General features: G+C 36.5%; 2 protein-coding genes across 5 annotated transcripts in view; one reads left to right on the top strand and one right to left on the bottom strand.

The window, feature by feature from the left end:
* The window catches only part of CLGN (calmegin), a 53,954-nt gene extending 36,791 nt beyond the window's left edge, over nt 1–17,163 (top strand). Inside the window, exons 9-15 of the mRNA XM_025874227.2 lie at nt 4,056–4,169; nt 4,344–4,494; nt 6,616–6,831; nt 7,909–8,034; nt 13,537–13,705; nt 14,766–14,866; nt 16,631–17,163. Of these exons, the coding sequence (XP_025730012.1) occupies nt 4,056–4,169; nt 4,344–4,494; nt 6,616–6,831; nt 7,909–8,034; nt 13,537–13,705; nt 14,766–14,866; nt 16,631–16,711 (958 nt within the window). The 3' untranslated portion in view covers nt 16,712–17,163. The remainder of the gene's footprint in view (nt 1–4,055; nt 4,170–4,343; nt 4,495–6,615; nt 6,832–7,908; nt 8,035–13,536; nt 13,706–14,765; nt 14,867–16,630) is intronic.
* Nucleotides 17,164–22,993: 5,830 nt separating this feature from the next.
* SCOC (short coiled-coil protein) overlaps nt 22,994–25,663 on the bottom strand; it is a 103,567-nt gene continuing 100,897 nt past the window's right edge. For all 4 annotated transcript variants that reach the window (XM_073892282.1, XM_073892283.1, XM_025874226.2 and 1 more), the window contains one exon: nt 22,994–24,627. In XM_073892282.1, coding sequence (XP_073748383.1) covers nt 24,485–24,627 — 143 coding nt within the window. In that variant the 3' untranslated portion in view covers nt 22,994–24,484. The remainder of the gene's footprint in view (nt 24,628–25,663) is intronic.

Genomic DNA, 25,663 nt, shown 5'->3' with positions numbered 1-25,663 from the left:
CAACCACCCCATCCCTCCCACCCCCCACCACTGCAGCAACCCTCAGTTTGTTTCCTGAGATTAAGAATTCCTCATATCAGTGAGATCATATGATACATGTCTTTCTCTGATTGACTTATTTCACTCAGCATAATACCCTCTAGTTCCATCCACGTTGTTGCAAGTGGCAAGATTTCGGTTTTTGAGATGGCTATTCCATTGTATATATATATTTGTATATATATATATATACCACATCTTCTTTATCCATTCATTTGTTGATGGACATCTTGGCTCTTTCCATAGTTTGGCTGTTGTGAACATTGCTGCTATAAGCATCAGGGTGCATGTACCCCTTCGGATCCCTACATTTGTATCTTTGGGGTAAATACCCAGTAGTGAAATTGCTGGTGTGGTAGCTCTATTTTCAACTTTTTGAGGAACCTCCATACTGTTTTCCAGAGTGGCTGCACCAGCTTGCATTCCCACCAACAGTGTAGGAGGGTTCCCCTTTCTCCACATCCCTGCCATCTGTCATTTCCTGACTTGTTACTTTTAGCCATTCTGACTGGTGTGAGGTGGTATCTCATTGAGGTTTTGATTTGGATTTCCCTGATGCCGAGGTGATGTTGAGCACTTTTTCATGTGTCTGTTGGCCATTTGGATGTCTTCTTTGGAAAAATGTCTGTTCATGTCTTCTGCTCATTTCTTGATTGGATGATTTGTTCTTTGGGTGTTGAGTTTGACAAGTTCTTTATAGATTTTGGATACTAGCCCTTTATCTGATATGTCATTTGCAAATATCCTCTCCCATTCTGTCAGTTGTCTTTTGGTTTTGTTGACTCTTTCCTTTGCCGTGTAAAAGCTTTTTATCTTGATGAAGTCCCAATAGTTCATTTTGGCCCTGGCTTCCCTTGCCTTTGGTGATGTTTCTAGGAAGAAGTTGCTGTGGCTGAGGTCGAAGAGTCTGCTGCCTGTGTTCTCCTCTAGGATTTTGATGGACTCCTGTCTCGCATTTAGGTCTTTCAACCATTTTGAGTTTATTTTTGTGTGTGGTGTAAGGAAATGGTCCAGTTTCATTCTTTTGCATGTGGCTGTGCAATTTTCCCAACACCATTTGTTGAAGAGACTGTCTTTTTTTGCTTTGGACATTCTCTCCTGCTTTGTCGAAAATGAGTTGACCGTAGAGTTGAGGGTCCATTTCTGGGCTCTCTATTCTGTTCACCACTGATCTATGTGTCTGTTTTTGTGCCAGTACCATACTGTTCTGATGATGACAGCTATAGCTTTATTTTTAAAGTGATTTGTCAGTAGGCAACTTATATGTGGTCTTGTTTTTTATGTGGAGTGTTTTAAACCATCTACATTTAATGTAATTATTGATATGGTTGGATATAAACTGTACTTGTTTTCTTCCTGCTTGTTTTCTGTTTGTCCCATATATTCTGTATTTGAAAATATTTTTTCCTGAATTTTTTTAGATTGAGTTATTTTATTTTATTTTTTTCTAGTCTTTTATTTTTTCTTTCCTATTGGCATACTACCTTTTCCTCTGTGGTTTATTATTTTAGTGTTGCTCTAGGGTTTACAGTATGCATCTCTAACTTATTTCAATCTACTGTCATTATACCTCTTTATGTCTGTGTTAATCTTATAAGGGTCTTATATTTTCCTCCTTCCATCCTTCATGCATTATCATACCTTTACTTCCTCTGTTTGTACTATGAAGGCCACACATATTTATTCTTCCATCACTATCTTTTAATCAGACATTATTAGGAGAAAAGTTCTTTTATTGATTATTTAGTTAGCATTTCTGATACTCTTGTGTAGATAAATATTTTTGTCTGTTGTTTTCCCTCTTCCTGATAAACTTCTCTTAACACATTTGTGGCACATGTGTGCTGTCATTGAATCCTCTCGACTTTTAATTATCTGAAGATTTATTTTACCTTAAGTTTTGAAGGATGTTTTCACTATTGAATTATAAGTTGATAGTTGTTTTAAAACAATCATTTCTTTTTTTTTTTTTTAAGGATTTCATTTATTTATTTGACAGAGACACAGCGAGAGAGGGAACACGAGCAGGGGGAGTGGGAGAGGGAGAAGCAGGCTTCCCGCGGAGCAGGGAGCCCTATGCGGGGCTCGATCCCAGGACCCCGGGATCACGACCTGAGCCGAAGGCAGACGCCCAACGACTGAGCCGCCCAGGCGCCCCTCAAACAATCATTTCTTGAGTTGTCTTGAGGCTTATATCGTTTCTGATAAGTCAGTTGTCATTCTCATCCTTTTACTCCTTGACCTAATATGTCATTTTTTCCTTTTTGGTTTTAAGATTCATTGTTACTGTTTTCAACAGTTTGGTTTTGTTGTGCCTTGGGGGTGTGTTTGTATTGTGTTTGCCTTGCTTTTGAGCTTTTTGGGATGTGGCTGTGTAGTTTGTATCAAATTTGGGTAATATTTGGCCATTATTTGTTTGAATATCTATGTGTTCCTTCCCATCTCTTTTTTGGGGACACCATGTAAATGTATGTTAGACTGCTTTATAGTTTTTCACAGGTCGCTGAGGATCTATTCATTTTTTAAAGTCAATTTTTTTCTCTCTGCTTCATTTTGGAAAATGTCTACTCCTATTTCTTTAAGTTCTTGTTTGTCTTGTACACATTGGGGTTACTACCTACTCAGAAATAGAGTAAGTAGTACTGGATAACCCAAAATGTTTATTTGTTAACTCTCTTGTAGGTAAAGAGAGATACTGATTAGTAATAAAAATGTCTTTGCTTTCAAGCAAATAGTATGATAGGGAAGCAGGTTTTACAAGGTAGGAAGAACAGTATGGTTTTTTAAAAAATTAATAAAAAGTCACTTATTAATGCATAACTTTCATGAATTCATACTTTCAGAAAGGGTAGGACTACATCTCTCTATATGGATTTTCTTACATTGTTTCATATTTGTTTACCCAAAAAGAGTAAGGCTGAGAAATAAGTTTGCCCTTAAATGAGAGAAACTGCTTATAATAACCTCTTTCTGATTGGTGATACATGTTAGAATTTGTTTTATAAACTGCTAAAAGAAATGCTCCCTTAAATTTTAAACTCTAGTTACTTGGAGCTCGGACAGACACCAGATGACATTGATATCAGGCAAGTACAAGTCTTTATGTATAGAGAGTTGATTATTTGAGTTTATTTTGTTATTTAGGTTTGTTTGAAAAATCATAATGTAACCTCTTGTTTAAAATTTCTACTTTTCTATAAAGGTGAAGTTCTATTCAGTACTTAAGAATCTGTCTTCTAAGTGTTATTTTTTTAATGAAAAATACAAAATTATTAGAATTCAATATGGTGAGTTAAAAAAATAATATTGGCGTAGGGAAGACATTTCCAAATATGTAAAATTGAAGAATCATAAAAGAATTATCAATAAATTTCAACTACATGAAAATAAATTATTTGAATATGGCAGAAAAAACCCCCACCTACCATAAACTATATCAAAAAATACATGAGAAACTGGAAAAAATATTTTCAATTCATATAGCTGACAGAGAGATAATTTTGTATTAGTTCCTAATATATTCCAGGATATTCATTATAGCATTATTTGTAATAGTACATTTTTGGAAACACGAACTGTCTGTCAACAGTAATTGGGTTAAATAAATTATGGTACATCCACAAATTAGAAAACTGTGCAACTGTGAAGAACTGTATATAAAAGAGCTTGTAAAGCTGTCTTGGCACACATTGGGCTTCCAATATGTGTTTGTTGATGAATGAATGAGTGTTTAAGTGAACAAAAGCGATGTTGAACATACTCTGTATAGAAAGCTATCATTTGTGTTTTAAAAAAGAATGTATACAAATATGTGTGTATGCATAGATCACAACAGGGAATATATACAAGAAAGTGACAAGTTAGCAGAAGATTTTGGTGGATGAGAGATGGGGGAGGTAGTAGGCACAAAGACAGAAGGGTAGGAGTTGCCTTTTGGTATCTTCTGAATTTTGTAACATACACATTTTTAAGCCTTTTGAATAATTAATACTTGGCACAAAATACTGTATTTGCAGGGATGAAAGTGAACCTGCCCAAATAGAAGATTTAAGTGTTGTTAAACCTGATGGCTGGCTTGATGATGAACCAAAATTTATTCCAGATCCTAATGCTGAAAAACCTGATGACTGGTAAACATTCTTCATCCTCACATGTCAATTTCATACATTTCTTGCTTTTTGTTACTAGTTCATATGACTGACAGGAGAAACTTGAGGTTACTATATTTGAGGTTAATATAAATGAGTAGATACACATTTTCATCTGTGGAACTTTTATGTAGAATTTTTTCCTAATTTCCTAAGGAATGAAGACATGGATGGAGAATGGGAGGCACCTCGTATTTCTAATCCAGCATGTCGAATTGGGTGTGGTGAGTGGACACCTCCCCTGATAGATAACCCCAAATACAAAGGAGTGTGGAGACCTCCAATGATAGATAATCCTAACTACCAGGTAATAACCACCTCTTACAATTGCATAGTAAAGTTTAAAGTGCTGTGATAGTTCTAGTTTTGATAATGTTACATTAACTTTTAGAAATTTGATTTGTAATTTTGATTACAAATTTGATTTGTAATAGTTACAATTATAAAAAAAATTTTAAAAATAAAAGGAATGGCTTCATATTTACCATACAGTGCTCTCTCTGATTTGTGTAATTTTAATTACACAAAACTATCATAAGTAGTCAAAGAAAATAGACTCCAACTAATTTATATTTAAAAAAGTAAAGTATTCTTGGGCGTCTGGGTGGCTCAGTTGGTTAAGCGACTGCCTTCGGCTCAGGTCATGATCCTGGAGTCCCGAGATCGAGTCCCGCATTGGGCTCCCTGCTCAGCAGGGAGTCTGCTTCTCCCTCTGACCCTCTTCCCTCTCGTGCTTTCTATCTCTCATTCTCTCTCTCTCAAATAAATAAATAAAATCTTTAAAAAAAAAAAGTGAAGTATTCTTGGGGCACCTGGCTGGCTCAGTCCATAGAGTATGCAACTTTTGATCTCTGCATTGTGAGTGCAAGCCCCACATTGGGCCTAGAGTTTACTTTAAAAAAAATAGTAAAGTATTCTTTATGTAATTTTCTGGGGGAATAATATTAAGAACTAAAGATGAGATACTTGATACTGTATTTTTCCCTGGTAATTGATGATCACTCTAGAATCAAGTCCTATTTTAGAATTAAACATAAGAAATGAGTTCTGATCAGGAGACCTCACATTGTACATTTTAGTAAATAATTCCTGTGTTTAATTAATATGCTCCGTATTTTCTGGTGTTATTAAACTTTGGAGTTTTTAAAATATGAATTAGATATCTTTTGAGTGTACCTAGATTTTTGGGTAGAAATCTCTAGGTTATCCATTTAACCCCTGTAGTTTTATCTAATTACTCATTGACATTTTCTAATATTTATTATATGGATGCAGTTACATATTCCAGTTGTTTACTATAGTTTTTTTTCTCCATTGCATTTATCACAGAGTGTTTATTTTGGTAACTTCTTTGTTGAATGTCTGTCTCCCTCATTACTTTAAATTTAATCGAGGAACCATGTCTCTCTTGATCATCACTCTGTCCCTAGCATCTGGCATGGTGCCTGGTACAGAATAGACATATATGATGGAGGAATGAGTGAGTAATCATATTGTCAATTTTTTTTTATTTGATTGAGTTTAATCATTTAAGATCTAATGGAACTTCTATGTTGAATTTTTTCTGACGTTCAGACATGACTGATTATTGATGCCCATCATGGGTATATGTTAAAAGGAGTGGCTTCCCCTCTGCCTTCAGCTCAGGTCATGATCTCAGGGTCCTGGTATTGAGCCCTGCATGGGGCTCCCTGCTCAGTGAGGAGTCTGCTTCTCCCTCTCCCTTTGCCCCTCCCTGCTACTTGTGCATGTTGTCTCTCTCTGTTTCTCAAATAAATAAATAAAATAAAAGTGCATTATAAAAAAATTTTTTAAAAATAAAAGGAATGGCTTCATATTTACCATACAGTGCTCTCTCTGATTTGTGTAATTTTAATGACTTCTTGCCTTGAATAATTTTACTAAATGTAAAAAAACTTGTCTAAAATAGTAGCACTTACTTGTGAAATTTAATTACTCACATTTCTGTGTGTGTGGGTTTTCACTTTGCCTGTTTTTGCAGTTTAAAGTCAGTTTTATTCATAGGGAACATTGGGTACAGAATGAGAAGAACCAAGTTTTATTTCTAATGACTTGCTAATGAGTTAATATCAGTTAACAGTTTCTTTTTTCTCCAATTACTACTGCTGATTTCATTCGACAGCAATGACTTTTTTTTTTTTTTTTTTTGAGAGAGAGAGAGACAGAAGGGGCAGAGGGAGAAGGAGAGAGAGAATCTCAAGCAGCCTCCCTGCCCAGCACGGAGCCCAACATGGGGCTTCTCTCCCATCTCTGAGATCATGATCTGAGCCGAAATCAAGAGTTGGCACTTAACTAAGCCACCCAGGCGCTCCATCCACAACAATGACTTCTTGAATAGCATTAATAATGGGATTATTTTATTTGAAAATGTCTTTAAATTATTTTTTTCTTTATTATTTTTTTCCAGGGAATCTGGAGTCCTCAAAAAATTCCTAATCCAGATTATTTTGAAGATGATCATCCATTTCTTCTGACTTCTTTCCATGCTCTTGGTTTAGAGCTTTGGTCTATGACCTCTGATATCTACTTTGATAATTTTATTATCTGTTCGGAAAAGGAAATAGCAGATCGCTGGGCTGCAGATGGTTGGGGAGTGAAGATAATGGCAGCAAATGCTAACGAGGTACAGTATTTACCATAGAGTAGTCATAGGACTTCATCCTGGTTGTGGGTTATACAAATGGCCCTTAAGAGGTAAACAAATATGCAAGAATTACTAAATGTACTTAAATGAATTTGTTGATAAAATATTTAGCCTTACTATATTATGATACAACTTCATCATGAACTGTATAATGAACTATATATGTGTGTATGTCTTCATTAAATTATGATAGCATAATGGGATTTAATTGCCTCCTTGCTATTTATAAGGAGACTACTTAATATTCTGGTCACCTTGTTAATTCATGGCCTAAGTGGTTAACAGTAATGTAAATATTATTCTTTACTCATTTTAATTATTTTTCACTTAGAGGGAGTACAGAGGATTTTAAAATTTATTATTATTAAATTGTGTTCCAGTATTTTTTTACTCAAATCTTAACACTGTTTAGAAATACTAAGCTAAATATTTCAACACAATGCATCTTGGAGAATGTATCTTTAAAATCAATTACTGTAAAGGAAAATATATTTGGTGTCTTTGGACATTAGCAGAAACTATCAGAAGAGTAGGTAAAGGGGTTTTCATTTTGAAACTTTTTAAATTTAGATATTTAATGATTTTAGATTTCATTTTAATGAGAGAAACTGTTTCCTCACACAGGTTATGTGTGAAATTTGTTAATAAAAAAAAAAGAAAACCCAGTAATTCCCAGGTTCTTTAAAAGTACAGAACCAAAATGAGTTACCGAGCATTTATACTTCTAAATGAAGGAGATAATACATCCATGAAGAGTAGTTCCATCCTTAAGCTTACCAAAAAAATAAAATTGTCATAATTCTTGCTGATAGGTTAGTGATTTCTACCTATATAGTAACATACCTTCTACTACAAAGTCTCAAACAGTGATACATGCTAATAGAGTTTAAACTCTACAGTGTATAAGATGGGAAAATAAAATATTTTTAGCCTACAAGTTCATCACTCCTTAATATAAAACACCTATCTAAAATAAGCTGGTTTTTTGTAGGTGGTATTTCCTAAAAAAATGTTTATAAAATCTGAATTTCATTTTTATGCTTACTTCTTCTATAGCCTGGTATATTTAAACAGTTAGTGGTAGCTGCTGAAGAGCGCGCATGGCTTTGGCTCGTTTATCTTGTGACTGCAGGGCTTCCAATAGCATTAATTGCTTCATTTTGTTGGCCAAGAAAAGTCAAGGTAAAGAAATTGAATTTCCTTCAACTTAAAATAAGTCTGTTGGTGTTTAGGAGTTCTATTGAGCAAGTGATCCTTTTTTTTTATAATTTAAATTCAATTAATTAACATATAATGTATATTAGTTTCAGAGGTAGAGGTTAGTGACTCATCTATCTTATATAATTCCCAGTGCTCATTACATCATGTGACCTCCATAATGTCCATCAGCCAGTAAACCCATCCCTCTGCCCCCTACCCCTCCAGCAACCCTTAGCTTCCTATGATTAAGAGTCTCTTTAGGTTTGTCTCCCTCTCTGATTTCGTCTTGTTTTATTTTTTCCTCTCTTCCTCTATGATCCTCTGCATTGTTTCCTCAATTCCACGTATTAGTAAGATCATATGATAATTGTCTTTCTCTGATTGACTTATTTCACTTAGAATAATACCCTCTAGTTCAATCCACGTCATTGCAAATGGCCAGATTTCATTTTTTGATGGCTGAGTAGTATTCCATTGTGTGTGTGTGTGTGTGTGTGTGTGTGTGTGTGTGTGTGTGTGTATCTTCTTATCCATTCACTTGTTGATGGACATCTGGGCTCTTTCCATAGTTTGGCTGTTGTGAACATTGCTGCTATAAACATTGGGGTGCAGGTGCCCCTTCAGATCACTACATTTGTATCTTTGGGGTAAATACCCAGTAGTGCAATTGCTGGGTGGTATGGTAGCTCTATTTTCAACGTTTTGAGGAATCTGCATACTGTCTTCCAGAGTGGCTGCACCAGCTTGTGTTCCCACGCACAGTGTAGGAGGGTTGCCCTTTCTCTGCATCCTCGCCAACATCTGTCATTTCCTGACTTGTTACTTTTAGCCATTCTGACTGGTGTGACATAGTATCTCATTGTGGTTTTGATTTGTATTTTCCAGATGCCGAGTAATGTTGAGCATTTTTTCATGTGTCTGTTGGCCATTTGGATGTCTTTGGAGAAATGACTGTTCATGCCTTCTGCCCATTTCTTGATTGGATGATTTGTTCTTTGGGTGTTGAGTTTGACAAGTTCTTTATAGATTTTGGATACTAGCCCTTTATCTGATATGTCATTTGCAAATATCTTCTCCCATTCTGTTGGCTCTCTTTTGGTTTTGTCAACTGTTTCTTTTGCTATGCAAAAGCTTTTTATCTTGATGAAGTCCCAGTAGTTCATTTTTGCCCTTGCCTCCCTTGCCTTTGGAGACGTGCCTAGCAAGAAGTTGCTGCAGCCAAGGTCACACAGGTTGCTGTCTGTGTTCTCCTCTAGGATTTTGATGGATTCCTATCTCACACTTAGGTCTTTCATCCATTTTGAGTCTATTTTTGTGTATGGTGTAAGGAAATGGTCCAGTTTCATTCTTCTGCTTGTGGCTGTGCAATTTTCCCAACACCATTTGTTGAAGAGACTGTCTTTTTTCCCCATTGGATATCCTTTCCTGCTTTATCGAAGATTAGTTGACCATAGAGTTGAGGGTCCATTTCTGGGCTCTCTATTCTGTTCCACTGATCTCTGTGTCTGTTTTTGTGCCAGTACCATACTCTCTTGATGATGACAGCTTTGTAATAGAGCTTGAAGTCCAGAATTATGATGCCACCAACTTTGGTTTTCTTTCTCAACATTCCTTTGGCTATTTGGGGTCTTTTCTGGTTCCATACAAATTTTAGGATTATTTGTCCCAGCTCTGTGAAAAAAGTTGATGGTATTTTGATTGGGATTGCATTGAATGTATAGATTGCTCTAGGTAGCATAGACATTTTAACAATATTTGTTCTTCCAATCCATAAGCATGGAATGTTTTTGCATTTCTTTGTGTCTTCCTCAGTTTCTTTCATGAGTGGTCTATAGTTTTCTGAGTACAGATCCTTTGTGTCTTTGGTTAGGTTTATTTCCTAGGTATCTTATGGTTTTGGGTGCAATTGTAAATGGGGTCGACGCCTTAATTTCTCTTTCTTCTGTCTCATTGTTAGTGTATAGAAATGTAACTGGGGGCGCCTGGGTGGCTCAGCCATTAAGCGTCTGCCTTCAGCTCAGGTCATGGTCCCGGGATCCTGGGATCGAGCCCCGCAATGGGCTCCCTGCTCGGCGGGAAGCCTGCTTCTCCCTCTCCCACTCCCCCTGCTTGTGTTCCCTCTCTTGCTGTGTCTCTCTCTGTCAAATAAATAAAATCTTTTAAAAAAAAAAAGGAATGTAATTAATTTCTGTGCAGTGATTTTATATCCTGCCACTTTGCTGAATTCCTTTATGAGTTCTGGCAATTTTGGGGTGGAGTCTTTTGGGTTTTCCACATAGGGTATCATGTCATCTGCAAAGAGTTGAGAGTTCTACTTCTTTGCCGATTTGGATGCCTTTTATTTCTTTCTGTTTTTTTATTTCTGAGGCTAGGATTTCTAGTACTATATTGAATAGCAGTGGTGATAGTGGACATCCATTCCATGTTTCTGACCTTAGGGGAAAGGCTCTCAGTTTTTCCCCATTGAGAATGATACTCGCTGTGGGCTTTTCATATATGGCTTTTATGATATTGAGCTATGTTCCCTCTATCCCTATACTCTGAAGAGTTTTGATCAAGAAAGGATGCTGTACTTTGTCACATGCCTTTTCTGCATCAATTGAGAGGATCATATGATTCTTGTTCTTTCTTTTATTAATGTATTGTATCATATTAATTGATTTGCGGAGGTTGAACCAACCTTGCAGCCCAGGGATAAATCCCACTTGGTCATGGTGAATAATCCTTTTAATGTACTGTTGGATCCTATTGGCTAGTATTTTAGTGACAATTTTTGCATCCTTGTTCATTAGGGATATTGGTCTGTAACTCTGCTTTTTGGTGGGGCCTTTGTCTGGTTTTGGGATCAAAGTAACGCTGGCCTCAGAGAAAGAGTTTGGAAGTTTTCCTTCCATTTTTATTTTTTTGGAACAGCTTCAGAAGAATAGGTATTAATTCCTTAAATGTTTGGTAGAATTCCCCTGGGAAGCCTTCTGGCCCTGGACTTTTGTTTGTTGGGAGATTTTTGATTACCGCTTCTATTTTCTTGCTGGTTTTGGGTCTGTTCGGGTTTTCTGTTTCTTCCTGTTTCCATTTTGGTAGTTTACACATCTCTAGGAATGCATCCAATTTCTTCCAGATTCCTGGAAGCTTATTGCTTTTAAGAAGCACTTGCTCAAACCTATCATAATATGTTCTTATAATTGTTTATATTTCTTTGGTGTTGTTTGTGATCTCTCTTCTTTCATTCATGATTTTATTTATTCGGGTCCTTTCTCTTTTCTTTTTGATAAGTTTGGCCAGGGGTTTATCAATCTTTTCTTTAAATTTTAAAATTTAATTTAATTAATTAATTTTATTTTATTTATTTGAGACAAAGAGAGAGAGCATGAGTGGGGTGGAGGGGGAGAGGGAGAAGCAGATTCCCCACTGAGCAGGGAGCCCAGCGCCCAGCTTGATCCCAGGATCCTGGGATTCTGACCTTAGCCGAAGGCAGACACTTAACTGACTGAGACACCCAGGTGCCCAATCTTAGTAATTCTTTCAAAGAACCAGCTCCTGGTTTCGTTGATCTGTTCTACTGTTCTTTTTTGTTTCTATTCCATTGATTTCTTCTCTAATCTTTGTTAATTCTCTTCTTCTCCTGGGTTTATGCTTTCTTTGCTGTTTTTTTCCCACCTCCTTTAGGTGTAAGGTAAGGTTGTGCATTTGAGACCTTTCTTGTTCCTTGAGAAAGGCTTGTAGTGCTATATACTTCCCTCTTAGGACCACCTTTGCTGCATTCTAAAGGTTTTGAACATTTTCATTTGTTTCCATGAATTTTTTTTTTAAAGATTTTATTTATTTATTTGACAGAGAGAGACACAGCAAGAGAAGGAACACAAGCAGGCAGAGTGGGACAGGGAGAAGCAGGCTTCCTGCCGAGCAGGGAGCCTGATGTGAGGCTCGATCCCAGGACTCTGGGATCATGACCTGAGCCGAAGGCAGATGCTTAGTGACTGAGCCACCCAGGTGCCCCTGATTCCATGAATGTTTTAAAATCCTTCTTTAATTTCGTAGTTGGCCCATTCATTCTTTAGTAGGATGCTCTTTAGTCTCCAGGTATTTGAGTTCGTTCCAAATTTCCTCTTATGATTGAGTTCCAGTTTCAAAGCATTGTGGTCTGGTAATATGCAGGGAATAATCTCAATCTTTTGGTAATGGTTGAGACCTGATTTGTGACCCAGTATGTGATCTCTTCTGGAGAATGTTCCATGTGCACTCAAGAAGAATGTGTATTCTTCTATTGCTTTAGGATGGAATGCTCTGAATATATCTGTGAAGTCCATCTGGTCCAGTGTGTCATTCAAAGTCCTTGTTTCCTTATTGATTTTCTGCTTAGATGATCTGTCCACTGCAGTGAGTGGGATGTTTTAAGTCCTCTACTATTATTGGATTATTATCTATGTGTTTCTTTGATTTTGTTATTAATTGGCTTATATAATTGGCTGCCTCCCATGTTAGGGGCATAAGTATTTATAATTGTTAGATCTTCTTGTTGGATAGACCCTTTAATTATGATATAGTGTCCTTATTCATCTCTTATTACAGTCTTCGGTTTCAAATCTAATTTGTCGGGGTGCCTGGGTGGCTCAGTCGATTAAGTGTTTGCCTTCAGCTCAGGTTGTGATCCCAGGGTCCTGGGATTGAGCCCCACGTCGGGCTTCCTGCTCAACAGGGAGTCTGCTTCTCCCTCTCCCTCTGCCATTCCCTCTGCTTGGGTTCTCTCTCTGTCTGTCAAATAAATAAATAAAATCTTTAAAAAAATAAAATCTAATTTGTCTGTTATAAGGATTGCCACCCCAGCTTTCTTTTGATGTCCATTAGCATGAAAATTGATTTTCCACCCCCTCACTTTCAATCTGGAGGTGTCTTTGGGTCTAAAATGAGTCTCTTGCAGACAGCATATCGATGGGTCTTGTTTTTTTTATCCAATCTGATATGTGTCTTTTGATTGGGGCATTTAGCCCATTTACATTCAGGGTAACTATTGAAAGATATGAATTTAGTGCCATCGTATTGCCTATAAGGTGACTGTTACTGTATATTGTCTGTGTTCCTTTCTGGTCTATGTTACTTTTAGGCTCTCTCTTTGCTTAGAGGACCCCTTTCAGTATTTCTTGTAGGAATGGTTTGGTGATCACAAATTCTTTTACTTTCTGTTTGTCCTGGAAGCTTTTTATTTCTCTTTCTATTTTGAAAGACATCCTTGCTGGATAAAGTATTCTTAGGTGCATATTTTTCTCATTTAGCACCCTGAATATATCATATCAGTCTTTTCTGGCTTGCCAGGTCTCTGTGGATAGGTTTGAGCAAGTGCTTCTTAAAAGCAATAAGCTAAATTTCCTATAAGTTTTTATTGCTGATTCACTGTGTTTGATATCAGTTATTGCAAAAAAAACCCAGAACTTTTAAAAAAATAGAGCTTTGCTTTTACTAAAAATAGCTTATGTTAAACTACCACAGAAAAAATATGAAGATTCAGAGTATAAAAAAACTGACATATGTAAACCACAAACAAAGGGAGCCCTAGAGCAAGAAGTGAAGGAAAAGAAAGCTGCCCTGGAGAAACCAGTAGATTTGGAAGAAGAAAAGAAGCAAAGTGATGGTGAAACTCTTGAAACTCCTGAAAAAGGTAGGATAATGATAGGTAGGTAGGTAGGTAGGTAGCCAGCCAGAGGTAGGATAGTGATAGTGAGTTACAGTGGGGACCCTGGGCAAAGCTCGTAAAAAGAGCACATGATCTGGTGAACACTAGCTGTTGCACTTGATTATTGTCAAATATCTACCATCTGAATCCCCATGAGTCTGTGACCGTGGCAGATGGGAGTAATGGCCCCTGCCTGGATGCTGTACCCTGAGCAGTTGTCCTGCTTACAGTTCTTGTTTTCTAGGAAGAGAGGGGTTTAAGAGCAGGTGTGAACCCCATGTGTCGTAGCTGTTCGCAGGGGCTTTTCTTTGTCCACAAGCATGTAGTTGAGATGGGAGGCACAGGCAGCATGGCCTCTGTAGGAGGGGAATAGGTTTAGGGTAGGTCATTGCAGCCACAAAATTCACACCAAGGCTTTTAGTAAAAGGCTATTGTTCATCAGATAGTTTATCATATCAAAAGAATAATTTAATGGCCTGAAAGGACTGCTGCACCGTATGTCCCCTTTCTACCCTATCCTAAACTCCTCAGCATGTTCGAACTGAAGAACTGAGGCTTTTTGGTGGGTCTCCACTGAGACTTGCTTACACTTATCCAGGTAGCAATACACTGTTGATATTTGCCAGGTGTCTCAAGTCAGGCTCCAGACTGAGCCCCTTACAACTTAAATTATGTCTTGAGCACTGTTTTTAACTTAATAATTGATGAAACAGTTGACTTAAAAATTATACTCTCAAAAAAATACAGATGTATATTTACATATGTACGTGTCCATATGTATACACATATACACATATAGATTTGCTTTTCATATTACATGTAGACTGCTTAAGAATTTCTTAAACCTCTCTTCCCTCAAATATGATGATTTATGTATAAAATGTTGTAAAATAAAAATATTTGCAATTAATTTTTTAGAAATTTCTCATGATAGAAATTGCTTTTAAATATTGGAATTTAAATAAATTCCCTTGTTGTATTTAATACTTCTCAGTAGCAAAATTCTAATTCAAGTCTTTGCCTGTAATAAAAATCTGTATTCTAGAAGAGGAAGGTGAACCTGAGGAAAAGAGCGAAGAAGAAATTGAAATCATAGAAGGACAAGAAGAGGGTAATAAATCAAATAAGTCTGGATCAGAGGATGAGGTAATCAACTCTTTAACAGAAAATAAACTGGATTTTATGTACGATTGTTATCCATAAAAATTATTTTAACAAAGCAGTCTGGTTTATAGAGAATTTTTTCAAGGTCCTGCTATACAAAAATTGGCCATATTTCTCCAGGCTTTCATAAGAGCCTCCATATTGTTTTTAAAATGTATCCATAAAGAAGGTAAGAAAATACTATAATTTATATCATCTTAATGCCTGATGAGAAACAGTATAAAGTAAGCCTGGGGTTTGCAAAAGAGAGCTGCATCTGTAAAAAATTATGACTTTGTTAGTCTGTTGAAAATTATTATAAATAGACCATTTGAATATTTAAAAGGTAATTCTGTTTATTACAAGACAGTTTTCTTTATACCCGTTATAAAAACATTCTCATGGTCTGAATAATTTATTGTCACATTTTGTAATATTTCATTCATTGGGTAGTTGAGTAGTATCTGCCTGATAGGGTGTTTTTTCTGAAATCTTTAATAAACTAGTTTTCCCATTAACTTGATATGTCTACCCCTTTCTGTATCCTGATATATAACAGAACTTTCTACGGTGCCTCTTTTTAGTCTGTTATTCTGGAATCAGATGCCATCCAGGATATGATTCAGAACCAGAGCTTTCTCTTTTTACCCAGCATGTTTTCTTTATCTGCTAGCCCTTAGGAGCTACGTGACCTTACCCCAGTCACCCTACTCAGCACCCTCTAGGCAGTGCTAGGCAGGGGAAAATCACAGTTTTGCCTGGCCTCTTGCAGATGATGATGATGTAACCTTGCTGTTTTGTCTCTCTGAAGAAATCTCTCACATAAGTTTGTTTTATTGTTATTGTTTTCTAAAGCCTATTCAGTACATATACTTAGTTACTGGTCTTAATTGCCTTGTGAGTTCTTAAAGGGGGGGGAACATTTTTTGGGGGGACATTAGTGTGAATATCCACATTAGAGGAAGCTGGGTGAAGATAATTTCTTCCAGGACAGAGTTTTAAACAGTCATTGTCTCACCTGTCACTCTTAATAGCAATACTTACAATCATTCAGTTGAATATGTGTCTGGTTATATTTTGCTTCACAAAACATTTTATGTACCTTTGAAAATATTTTTAATTCTGTCTTTGTCTTTCAGTCTTCTTATATGTCAGGGGGCTAAAATAAGCCAACGTTTATATAGTATGACCTTGAAAAATAATTATAACTATTTTGTATAATACCATATAATACCTTCATTATTTTATTTTGTTACACAATTTTAATTTACATATGAGTGCTTATTGGATAAGGAAAGAAAAAACCCAAACTATAAATTTGATGTTTCCCTTCCCCTCTCCTAATTTTCTCAAGGTACTGTGTGTCATAAGTTCTGAAAAAGTTTCTGCGAATCTAGCTCAGCAGTTCATTACTTATAGAACTATCGTGATGAAGTTAGTGCTTAATATCCCACAATGAAAAGATCATATAGCCTTTAATTAGCTATGACATTGAGATTAAATTCCAAATGATAAAATCATGAATTGAGTTGTTAGCAGTATTCCTTGTCAGAGGACTTTGGATAAGCAGAGTTATTCCAAAAATGTTATCATGCCAAACGGTGAACAAATCAAAACATGTTAACTTATGTCCACATTTCTGATCAGCTTCATGAATTAAAGAACACATATAAGGTAGCATTTGTTAGAACACGTATTTTTGAGGATAAGAAATTTAGTATTTACCCATTGTATGAAAATAACCATTTGCATCATTCTTTCTTCTAGATGAAAGAAGCGGATGAAAGCACAGGATCTGGAGACGGGCCAGTGAAGTCGGTACGCAAGAGGAGAGTACGAAAGGAATAAACTGTATTCGAGTATTTTTAATTCCTGAGCGAGATACTTGGCGTTCTAACATCAGTGCGCGAGAGCCGAACTTGGGTCAATCTGCACGTTTCTAATATCTAGCAATGTTATTCTTTCGGACATTTATTTTAGTCTTTCTTTTCAGGAAAAAAAAACACAAAACTTTGAAGTTACCTGGTCTTTGAATTTAGAATAGAGAAGTGGCACGTTACTTATCAGATTTAAGAGATTACTATCATTAGAAGTTACGGAGTTTTAAAAGTTGGAGAAAGTTTTGGTTTGTACAGAGCAAAATAAATGCAGCAGCTTTCCTGCTGTTGGAAAATCAGTTACTAGAATTCCCTCTTCAACGGCTGTCCGACGCTGTAACGGTAGTTCTATAATAAAATGAGAGTGTGTTCTGTTGTACAGAGCTAAATACAATAAAGTTTCTCTATGGTTGTTTGATTCTATCCACAGTTGAAAGTGTTGTATGTGGCCCCCATTTGCCTAGTTGTGTCAAATTACAGTTAGGGTCTGTTGTTCACTTAAATTATAGATTCCTTTAAAGAGGTGCTTTGTTGACAAGTCAACAAAACAGAAATGTCTAGGTGTCATTCATAGAATCACTGGTTAATAGTGCAGCATATTTTACATGTGAATGCAAAGATAATAGGTTCATCAAAATATAATGGTGTACAGATACTTTTTAAGCCTTTATAATTGTTTCATGCCAGAATGGCTTACCCTACTCAGAAGATTGCTTATGCATACATTGCTCTTGAAAATAAAATTTAAACATTTTTTCTCCTTTAAATTACACCCTCTTTAATAGGTAAATTATTGAGGGGGGAGCTTTCAATTATTTGCTTTTTTCTGGTCATTAAGAGATTCTAATAGCGAATAGATATCAATCATCATGCTTTGTATTTTTATCTTGCCTTTTTCCTGACAAATTCAAATCTATTTTAAGGCTGTTATCTAGCTTCAAAGCTGCCTCTAAAGTGGATAGTAGATATTGCTCCTCTTTTTAAAGTAGTTACCAGAAATCACAGAACTACATTAGAGTGGAGCTGTGTCATTCCATTTAAAATATGTTAAGGATTTTTTATGTTTGGGTAACAGGTTAGGCCCTTCGGAAGGGGATCTGAATCTTTGAGACCATGGAACTACTTTAATACTAACTATCGGGGAACTTTACACTAGTTGGGTAATATTTTGGATTTCTTCATGTACATATACACCCCAACCCTGGGCAAGCTCCGACTCAGTTCCCACATGGCCCGCTCCCCAGTCACACAGAGCGCATGTATAAGGAAAATGAAACTCTTGCTTCTCTTTTTACTGAAGTTAAAACAAACAGCCAGTAATACTATTCACTCCTTATCTCAGAGAGTGAATTGAAAATAAGTGCTTTATTCTCATTGCCATGTACTGACTTTCATAAACTGGTGGTGGAAAATCTTAATAGTTAACCATATTTTGTGTTTATTTAATACTAACCAAACTTGCCACATCTTGCAAGGACACCCTTTCTTGCTTTGTATTTGGAACATTCCCAATGAACTAGACATATTGAGTGATTCTAGAGGAGAATGTTTCTGAAAGTAAACTACTTCAGGAGAGAAATCCTTAATTTTATGGAAACCTTCTTGCCTGAAAAGTGTCTTGTATGTGAACATTTTTTCCTAAAGATTTATTAAAGCTTTTCCTACTTTCTTGGTTGCAGATTCATTTTAAAGTGAATGTTTGGTTAAACTCCATGAGCTTGCAGTGGTAGAATCTGGGCAACCCGTTTTGCCAGCTCCCTGCACCTTCCTGTGGGGATACCCGCTGTGGATGTATTAAGGCTGATAGGTTTAACCAAAACTTAAACTTTTACATAAATATGTGTGCTAGATCCATGCAGTCGATAAAGCATAGAGTCTTCCTTGATAACAAGATGGAGTTTTCCTTTTACCACCCTATTCTTTGTTTAAAATGACTTAAATTTGATCTTTTTCTCTAATAAAGGAGAAAAAGAAGTGTATTTTGCTTTTCTTTATTTTAGTTGGCCTTTTTAGAGGCTTTTCAACTTGACCAGGGTAATGAGTTTCCTTTTTCTTCAGTATCTTTTTAAGATAGCCTCGCCTCCATTCATCGCTTCTCTAGGAAGACACATATTACTAGGATCAGTAGCCTTTTTGAAGTGTCAGGCCACATTTGCAAGAGACACAGGATGGAACTGCCTATATGTTACAATTAACCACTAGCAGTGAATTTAATGTATCTTAGAAATTTAGAACAGTAATCCAGAAATGGTTTTGTATAGTCTTGTGACTATGTTTTGACTTTAGCAGGATCTAGGGATGAACTATCACATGGCTCATATCAGATAACTACTTCAGTCTCTTATGTAAATGACTAATAGCATTTCTACATAAATTTGAATAATCTCATCCCAAATTTTAGCTCCCATGCATTCTCATAGTACGACAGCTGTGAGGAGTTTCAAAAAGAAAATCCTTAATCTGACATGTCAGATGACGTAGGCTGATGAGAGAGAAAATGTATTTGAGAATGCATTTGGAGTTTGTCTCTAGAAATGCAAATGCATGGAGGAGCAATGATAGTTTTAGGGAAGGTAGGCAATAGGATGATTGGATCTTTTAACACCTAGCATAGTATCTTACCACATAGTTGGTTTTTGTTCAACGAATACACTTTTATGTTCTTTGTAAAATTTGGGAATATTCTCAAGTTTTGATAACTTAAACATTTGGCAAGCCATCTATAAATAATATATAAAATCTAAAACACAATGAATACATTATACAAGTGATTTAATGTAATACTTTCGCTTCTGTCATCCCTCCTCCCCACCCAGCTCCATTATAAGGTAAATTCGATCCTAAGGCCAACCTAAAGTTCTTGTTATGGTAAATTTGTGTTTAAATGCCATGAAGTCTCTATGATTTAAGAGAAATCAACTGCAGTTTTGTTTTTGGGCCAGAGTAGCTAAGAGGCTAAGTCATTCTCTCTACCAGTTCTTAAACAAACTTGAATGTAAACACATTTTCTGTTCCTTCATGATTTGCAAGCAGTCTTAACTAAAGTTATCTCTTGGTCTTCGCTGGTAATTTTGATTGTTTCAGGAATGAAGAAATACCTGCATGAAAACCACTAGAGGGTGTTACCTCCAGAGGGAAAAACTGACCAGGGAAAGTGAAGAAAGGTTTTACTTTCTTCAGAATAAGATAGTTTTGCTTTGCTTTGGACCACAAAGTTAATTTTGGATTCTATAATTCATCTCTCATTTTGCTTTTGGAAGAAGGACACGATCAAAGGGGAAGAGTAATGGACAGGAATAGAAATGTGACATTATAAACTAGTGGGGCTTCTATGCTTAGATGATTTTGGTAACTTTTCTGCAAAAATTTTTGTTGCAAAAAACAAAAAATCTGTGAAAAGCTAGCGTGTTTTCATGTTTGACACAAAAATTCATTTAGCAGCCAAACCTGACCTCCCCGACAGGCCTTTATCATACTTAGTATTAAATTCATATATTTGTTACAAAAATCTTTAATGTATTTGATTACAGGTGCTGTCCCAAACCATATTCATAATTCTTTATGTAATCTGAAAAATTCCAAATTCTGAAACATCTGGTCCCCAGAATTCCAGATAAGGGATTGTGATCTATATATAGTTAATTGGCTATAAATAAAGTCCAAAGGGAATATAAAGAGGACAAATTCGGAATGGAATGCTATTATCAGTATTGAGGGAAATCCTACCGGGGGAGAGGTGGTTGAGGAAAGAGGTGTGCTGATTTTCCTGCCAATCATTCCACAGCATTTAGACTAGAAGTATTAAAGAAAAAATTATTCCGACACTTGTTAAAACAGTGAGGAAGACTTTATTCTAGCTACTACAATAGGTGCCAAAGACTGTCACAGTAGAGGAGAGATACTTCGCTCAACTCCAAATACAGCAAAGACAGCTGGGATTTAAAGTCAGTGAGCAAAATCAGGGGAGAGGGAAAATTACTAAGGAGACATCAAAGGTAGCAGAATGCTTGCTAAACTGATTTAACCCTGGAAAACCAGGGTGATCAGATGCTGAGGGTGAGGGAATTCCCTCTAAATTGACTTAGCAGGATTCTTTCAAAAACTGGCATAGTCAGGCCAGAGAAGGGCCTATGATGAGGTCCAGTCGAAAAGAAGGCTCAGAAGAGCCTGGTTAAAGTTTGGTCATGGAGAGAGTCTATGTCAGAAGCTAGACACAGTCCCTGTGCACACTGTTTACCATCTATATTTCTAATACAGAAATTAATGGCCTGAAGTGAGATACTGTCATAAGGAAAACAATGTTTAGCATTGGCTTACCTCATTCACATGACAAACACCTGGGACTTGTATTTCAAGTAACATTTTGTCGCCTACTGAGCTGATCGCTCCATGGGTAGCAGTTGGAAAAGTCAGAATGTGAAATGAATTGCCTGGTCCTTGATGTTTTTACATCACAAGAAAGAACTGACCAGTCTCCCAAGTGGAGATGGAATAGAGAAACATCAGATATTAGGAACCTCAAAGGATTAGAAAGCCAAGGGCTTCTGTACCCTTCTATACCAAAAAAGGCCTAATACTGTTTTCTTTTTGAGGTGTGGGAGGCTGAGGGGGAAGCCCAGCAAGACCTATCTGTCACATGGTAAGCCAAATAAAGGGATCCATCCCTGCACTGATAATCTGGGTGTTAGCATTCTCAGTGCAGTCTTATTTTCAGCTGGTCTCAAGGTAGCCTCCACTAAAGAGGCAGGGTCCTGTGATGATGAAAGCATACTTTGAGAATTTGGTCTAGAAAAGTGCTTGATTGTGATTCCTAACAGGTGGAACTAGAAACACAGAATTTTTGAGGGGATTTTACTTCCAAAGAAATGTAAGCTTGGCCTTAAAACAATGGGCACCAAGTTCATGCCAGCAATAAGTGCACTACTATTTTCACAACTCCCATAAAGGGCAAATTCCCAGCATCTACTTCAGACAGAGCCACGGAGAGAAGTGGATAAGAGTAATATTCCAGAGTGGAAGCCATTGAGAGTAATGATGAACAAGGGAGTCTCTTGCCAGACAGCAGAATCAGGGTCTGATCAAGGAGCTTTTTTTGGTCAGAAACAGCACAAGCAGGGGGGGCGGCAGGCAGGGGGAGAGGGAGAAGCAGGCTCCCCGCTGAGCAAGGAGCCCGTTGCGGGACTTGATCCCAGGACCCTAAGATCACAACCTGAGCAGAAGGCAGATGCTTAACCAACTGAGCCACCCAGGTGTCCCAAGGAACTTCTTTATCATCAGGGACACACTCTTCTCAGGGTTTCCCAGGAATATCCCCACAGTGGCTTTAAATCAATACATGTTTCCCTTTATTCCATTTTCCAAGTTGAGAGGTTTTATTTGGGTTTCCTGTCCTCACCACACCATCATAAATAGGCAGACTTAAGGGTGAGAGGAAATAATTTGCCCATCAGTTTAGACGTCAGACTATTAGAAGCCACATCTACAACTGATGGACCTTGATGAAGATCCTGGATTTTGAGTTGAATCAGTAACTGGTGAGGAAGGGTGGAGTATGGGAAGAAGGTTGTGCACAGAGATTTAGTAGCAAGAGAAGAATGCTGTGGCTGCTAGTTGCTACCAAAATCCTCCATGTGCTTTTATGGTAATAAAGTGATAGCTGGAATATGGCTTCTAGCCAAAGACTACATTTCTCAGCTCCTGCAATCTAGATGTAACTAAGTCTCTTCACCATTGGAATGTAAGAAAACATGTGCCATTTCCAGGCAGGCCTAACCCTTAAAACTTTGCATATGTGTCCCATGTAGTTTCTCTGTAAATTAGAATAGTGATTAGTTAGAGTGATTTAGAAGCCATGGTCAAAAATGGCAGAGCTATCCTCAACTCAAGTCCCTGAATCATTATGTGGAACAAAGCCTGCTAGCTTGCAGTGTTTAACCTCAAGACCATTAGTTGGGAGAGAAACTTCTATATTATTTTATTAGCGTATCTCTTGTTACAGGAGCTTAGCCTAACCTAAAAATTATAACCACCTTTCCCCTGGCAATCCTGGATCTGTCTCCGAATTCTTTGTTTTATTTCAAAAAGTTAACGTATAATATCCTGTAACATTTGTTTTAATAAAAATATTCCCCTACACATACAGTAACTAGTACTTAAATAAGATATGCTACTTAACCCTGTGGCTTTGAACAACCCTGGATATACCACTACACCATTATATACACCAAGTTACTATATTAACACACACACAATTTCTGAAACAGCTTTTTATTAAACAGCAAAGCAAAATTGCAACACAATTTTAAATGTTTGTAAATTAGGTCACAAAAGGGATGCAAAATATTTGCAGTATAACTATTATATTCATACAGCTAAAGTCATTCATTGAATCGTACACCAGTACAAACATAAGATTATTCCAGGATTAAAAGCCCAAATCTAACAACCAAAACTGTATCAGTGGATCTCTTTTCCTATTTAACATTTTAACATTACTTCTGATACTAATTTTCTTACCAGATGGAATCTACAAACTAAATTTTTAGAAACCGTAAAAGAGTGACTAAAACTCTGCAAACCAAGTAGTTAGGTTTACAGAAAATTCTGGGAGAAGTGGTGAGATTAAAATACTGAGTAAATAACATCTAGTATACATGTAAAACTCTCTCATTTTATTATTCATGATTCTGATACTAATACACCCTAAAGGGATTTTGCAAAAGTTGATCTGCTGGGTACTACAAATAAAAGTTAAGACTAAACTTTTTGTAACTGTTCTCTTCCAGATGTGGTTGACATAAGGTTAGTCACATTTAATCTACTTTCTCAGATATATATATGTATATATATACATATATACACACACACATATATATCTAGTCTGTGTCAGAGATCATACAAATCTGGAGTAAAAACATTTTGGAGTTGGTTACTACTGTTTGCCAAGTACCTTTCCCATCCTATTAATGTTTTTCTCAAAATTTTCTATTCCAAATGTATAAACAGAGCTCATCTTTCCAGATACTAATCTTTCTCCACATTTTGTGCAAAAGGAAGGTTATAACAACCAAGCCTTCCCAATTTGACAATTCAGTTGCAAAGAAAAGTCTTCATATTTATAGCCTCTGTTTTCAACTGATTAAAGAGAAACCAACAATCCTATCTTATTATTAACTATGAGAAGCCCTAACTGAGAAAGTATCTTATTTTAGTAAGTTTCAACAATTCAAGCTCAGGTTACTCTCACAGATGATTAACTATTAAAATTACTTTTACAAATGTAAAACCAATTTTTTCCTTAGGGGAAGGGAAATGGAAAGGAAGCAAATGGAGAAGAGGCACAACATGGTGGACAGGGTACATAAAGCTGTGCGTTCAGTACATGATTTTGGTCACTTTTCACAACACGGTGGTTATTTTCCTGTTATCTCTTACTATGCCTATAATAAAAGACAGTGCTAAACCTATAAATCAAAGCAAATTTGATAAAACATTATTTTCAAGTTTCATAAATATATGCATTTCTAATTATAAAGTCTCTACATTTGCACATTTTCATAGACTAACATATACACAAACTCATGAAGTCTTCCGTTATGCTCTTAATTTTGCCTAGATCTGACATTATCTTCATAAATATTCAATTAAGCCACAAACAAAAGTACTATAACTTTTTAAATCTATCCAGGTTTTAAAGAAAAAAAGATCAGCAGCAATTCCATAAAACAGAAGGGATGTTAATCCCTTACTTTCTTTTGCTTTTTGTGTCAGTTGTTTGAAAAACACTAGAAGCTGACATGAGGTTTTCTATATATTGTCCAAGAACTTGGTTTTCTGATTTTAGCTTCAGATTTTCTTCCTTAACTGCATCTACTCTTGCGGAGAGGTCTGTATTTAAGAATAAAAAAGTCCAGTATCAATAAAATGATGGCAATGACTCCATACTATAAAAGACTTAAAATTCATTCTTAAAAGAGATAACACAATCTTTAAATTTTCTGCTTTTAAATTCAGGTAACTTTAGAAATTAAGGTAAACAAAGTAAACTGAGTGCAAGTTAATAGCCAAAATTCTTAAAAAGAGATTTCACATTAGACTAAATGTTGGTAAATAGCATCTATGTTGAGTAGTTATTTCTTAAAATGGTTATTTCCATAAGATATGGACTTGGTTCTTAAAATGTGAATTTTGATTCATGTTTTATCAACACAAAAACGGTAACATCTTTGTTAGAAATGCTTAAGAAAATGTGGCAGGCAAATACAACTCAATTTATACACTGGATATGGAAAGTCAGTTTCCAAGCAATTGAGCATTTTGTATTTTTACATTTGCAAGAAATTCAAAAGACATAGTTCTTAACGATCAAATAAAACATTATCTCCATTCATTAACAACTAAGTATTGGGTGCCCTTTAAGAGCCAGGCACTGTTCTAGAGGCAACTGTAACAAAAGCCCTGGCCCTCACAGAGCTTACATTCTAATGTGCATGTGGGCACATGTGCATTTGGGGGGCTCCAACCAAGTAGCGCTCAGGAGAAAAAAGAAGGGTAAGAGTCGCAGGAAGCAAAAGGGAAGTTGTCTTTTTATATTCGTATAGTCAGTGATATTTTGATAAAGGGCATTTGACCAGAGACCTAAAAGAAATGAGGGAATGAGCCATCTAGAATGCGAACACCTAAGGGAAAGAGATTGAAGCAGAGAACAGCAACCACTAAGACGGTCAGTAGAAGTGTGCTGAAAGAACAGCACGGAGGTCAGTGTGTGAGGCAGAATGAATGAGGTGGAGAGTGGGACATGACTGACTCTGAAAGGTAAAAGGAGGTAAGAGATCTCCAGAGTAACCTGGCTTTTATTATCTGTGAAACGGGAAGCCAGTGAGATGACGTGATCTGCTCACCCTGCTGTTCAAACAAAACAAAA

Source organism: Callorhinus ursinus, unplaced genomic scaffold (assembly GCF_003265705.2).
Source record: "Callorhinus ursinus isolate GAN/ISIS: 27379988/994484 unplaced genomic scaffold, GSC_fseal_2.0 scaffold4, whole genome shotgun sequence".
Taxonomy (NCBI): Eukaryota; Metazoa; Chordata; class Mammalia; order Carnivora; family Otariidae; genus Callorhinus; species Callorhinus ursinus.
The sequence above is the reverse complement of the archived record's forward strand: the minus strand, read 5'-3'. Positions and strand labels throughout refer to the sequence as shown.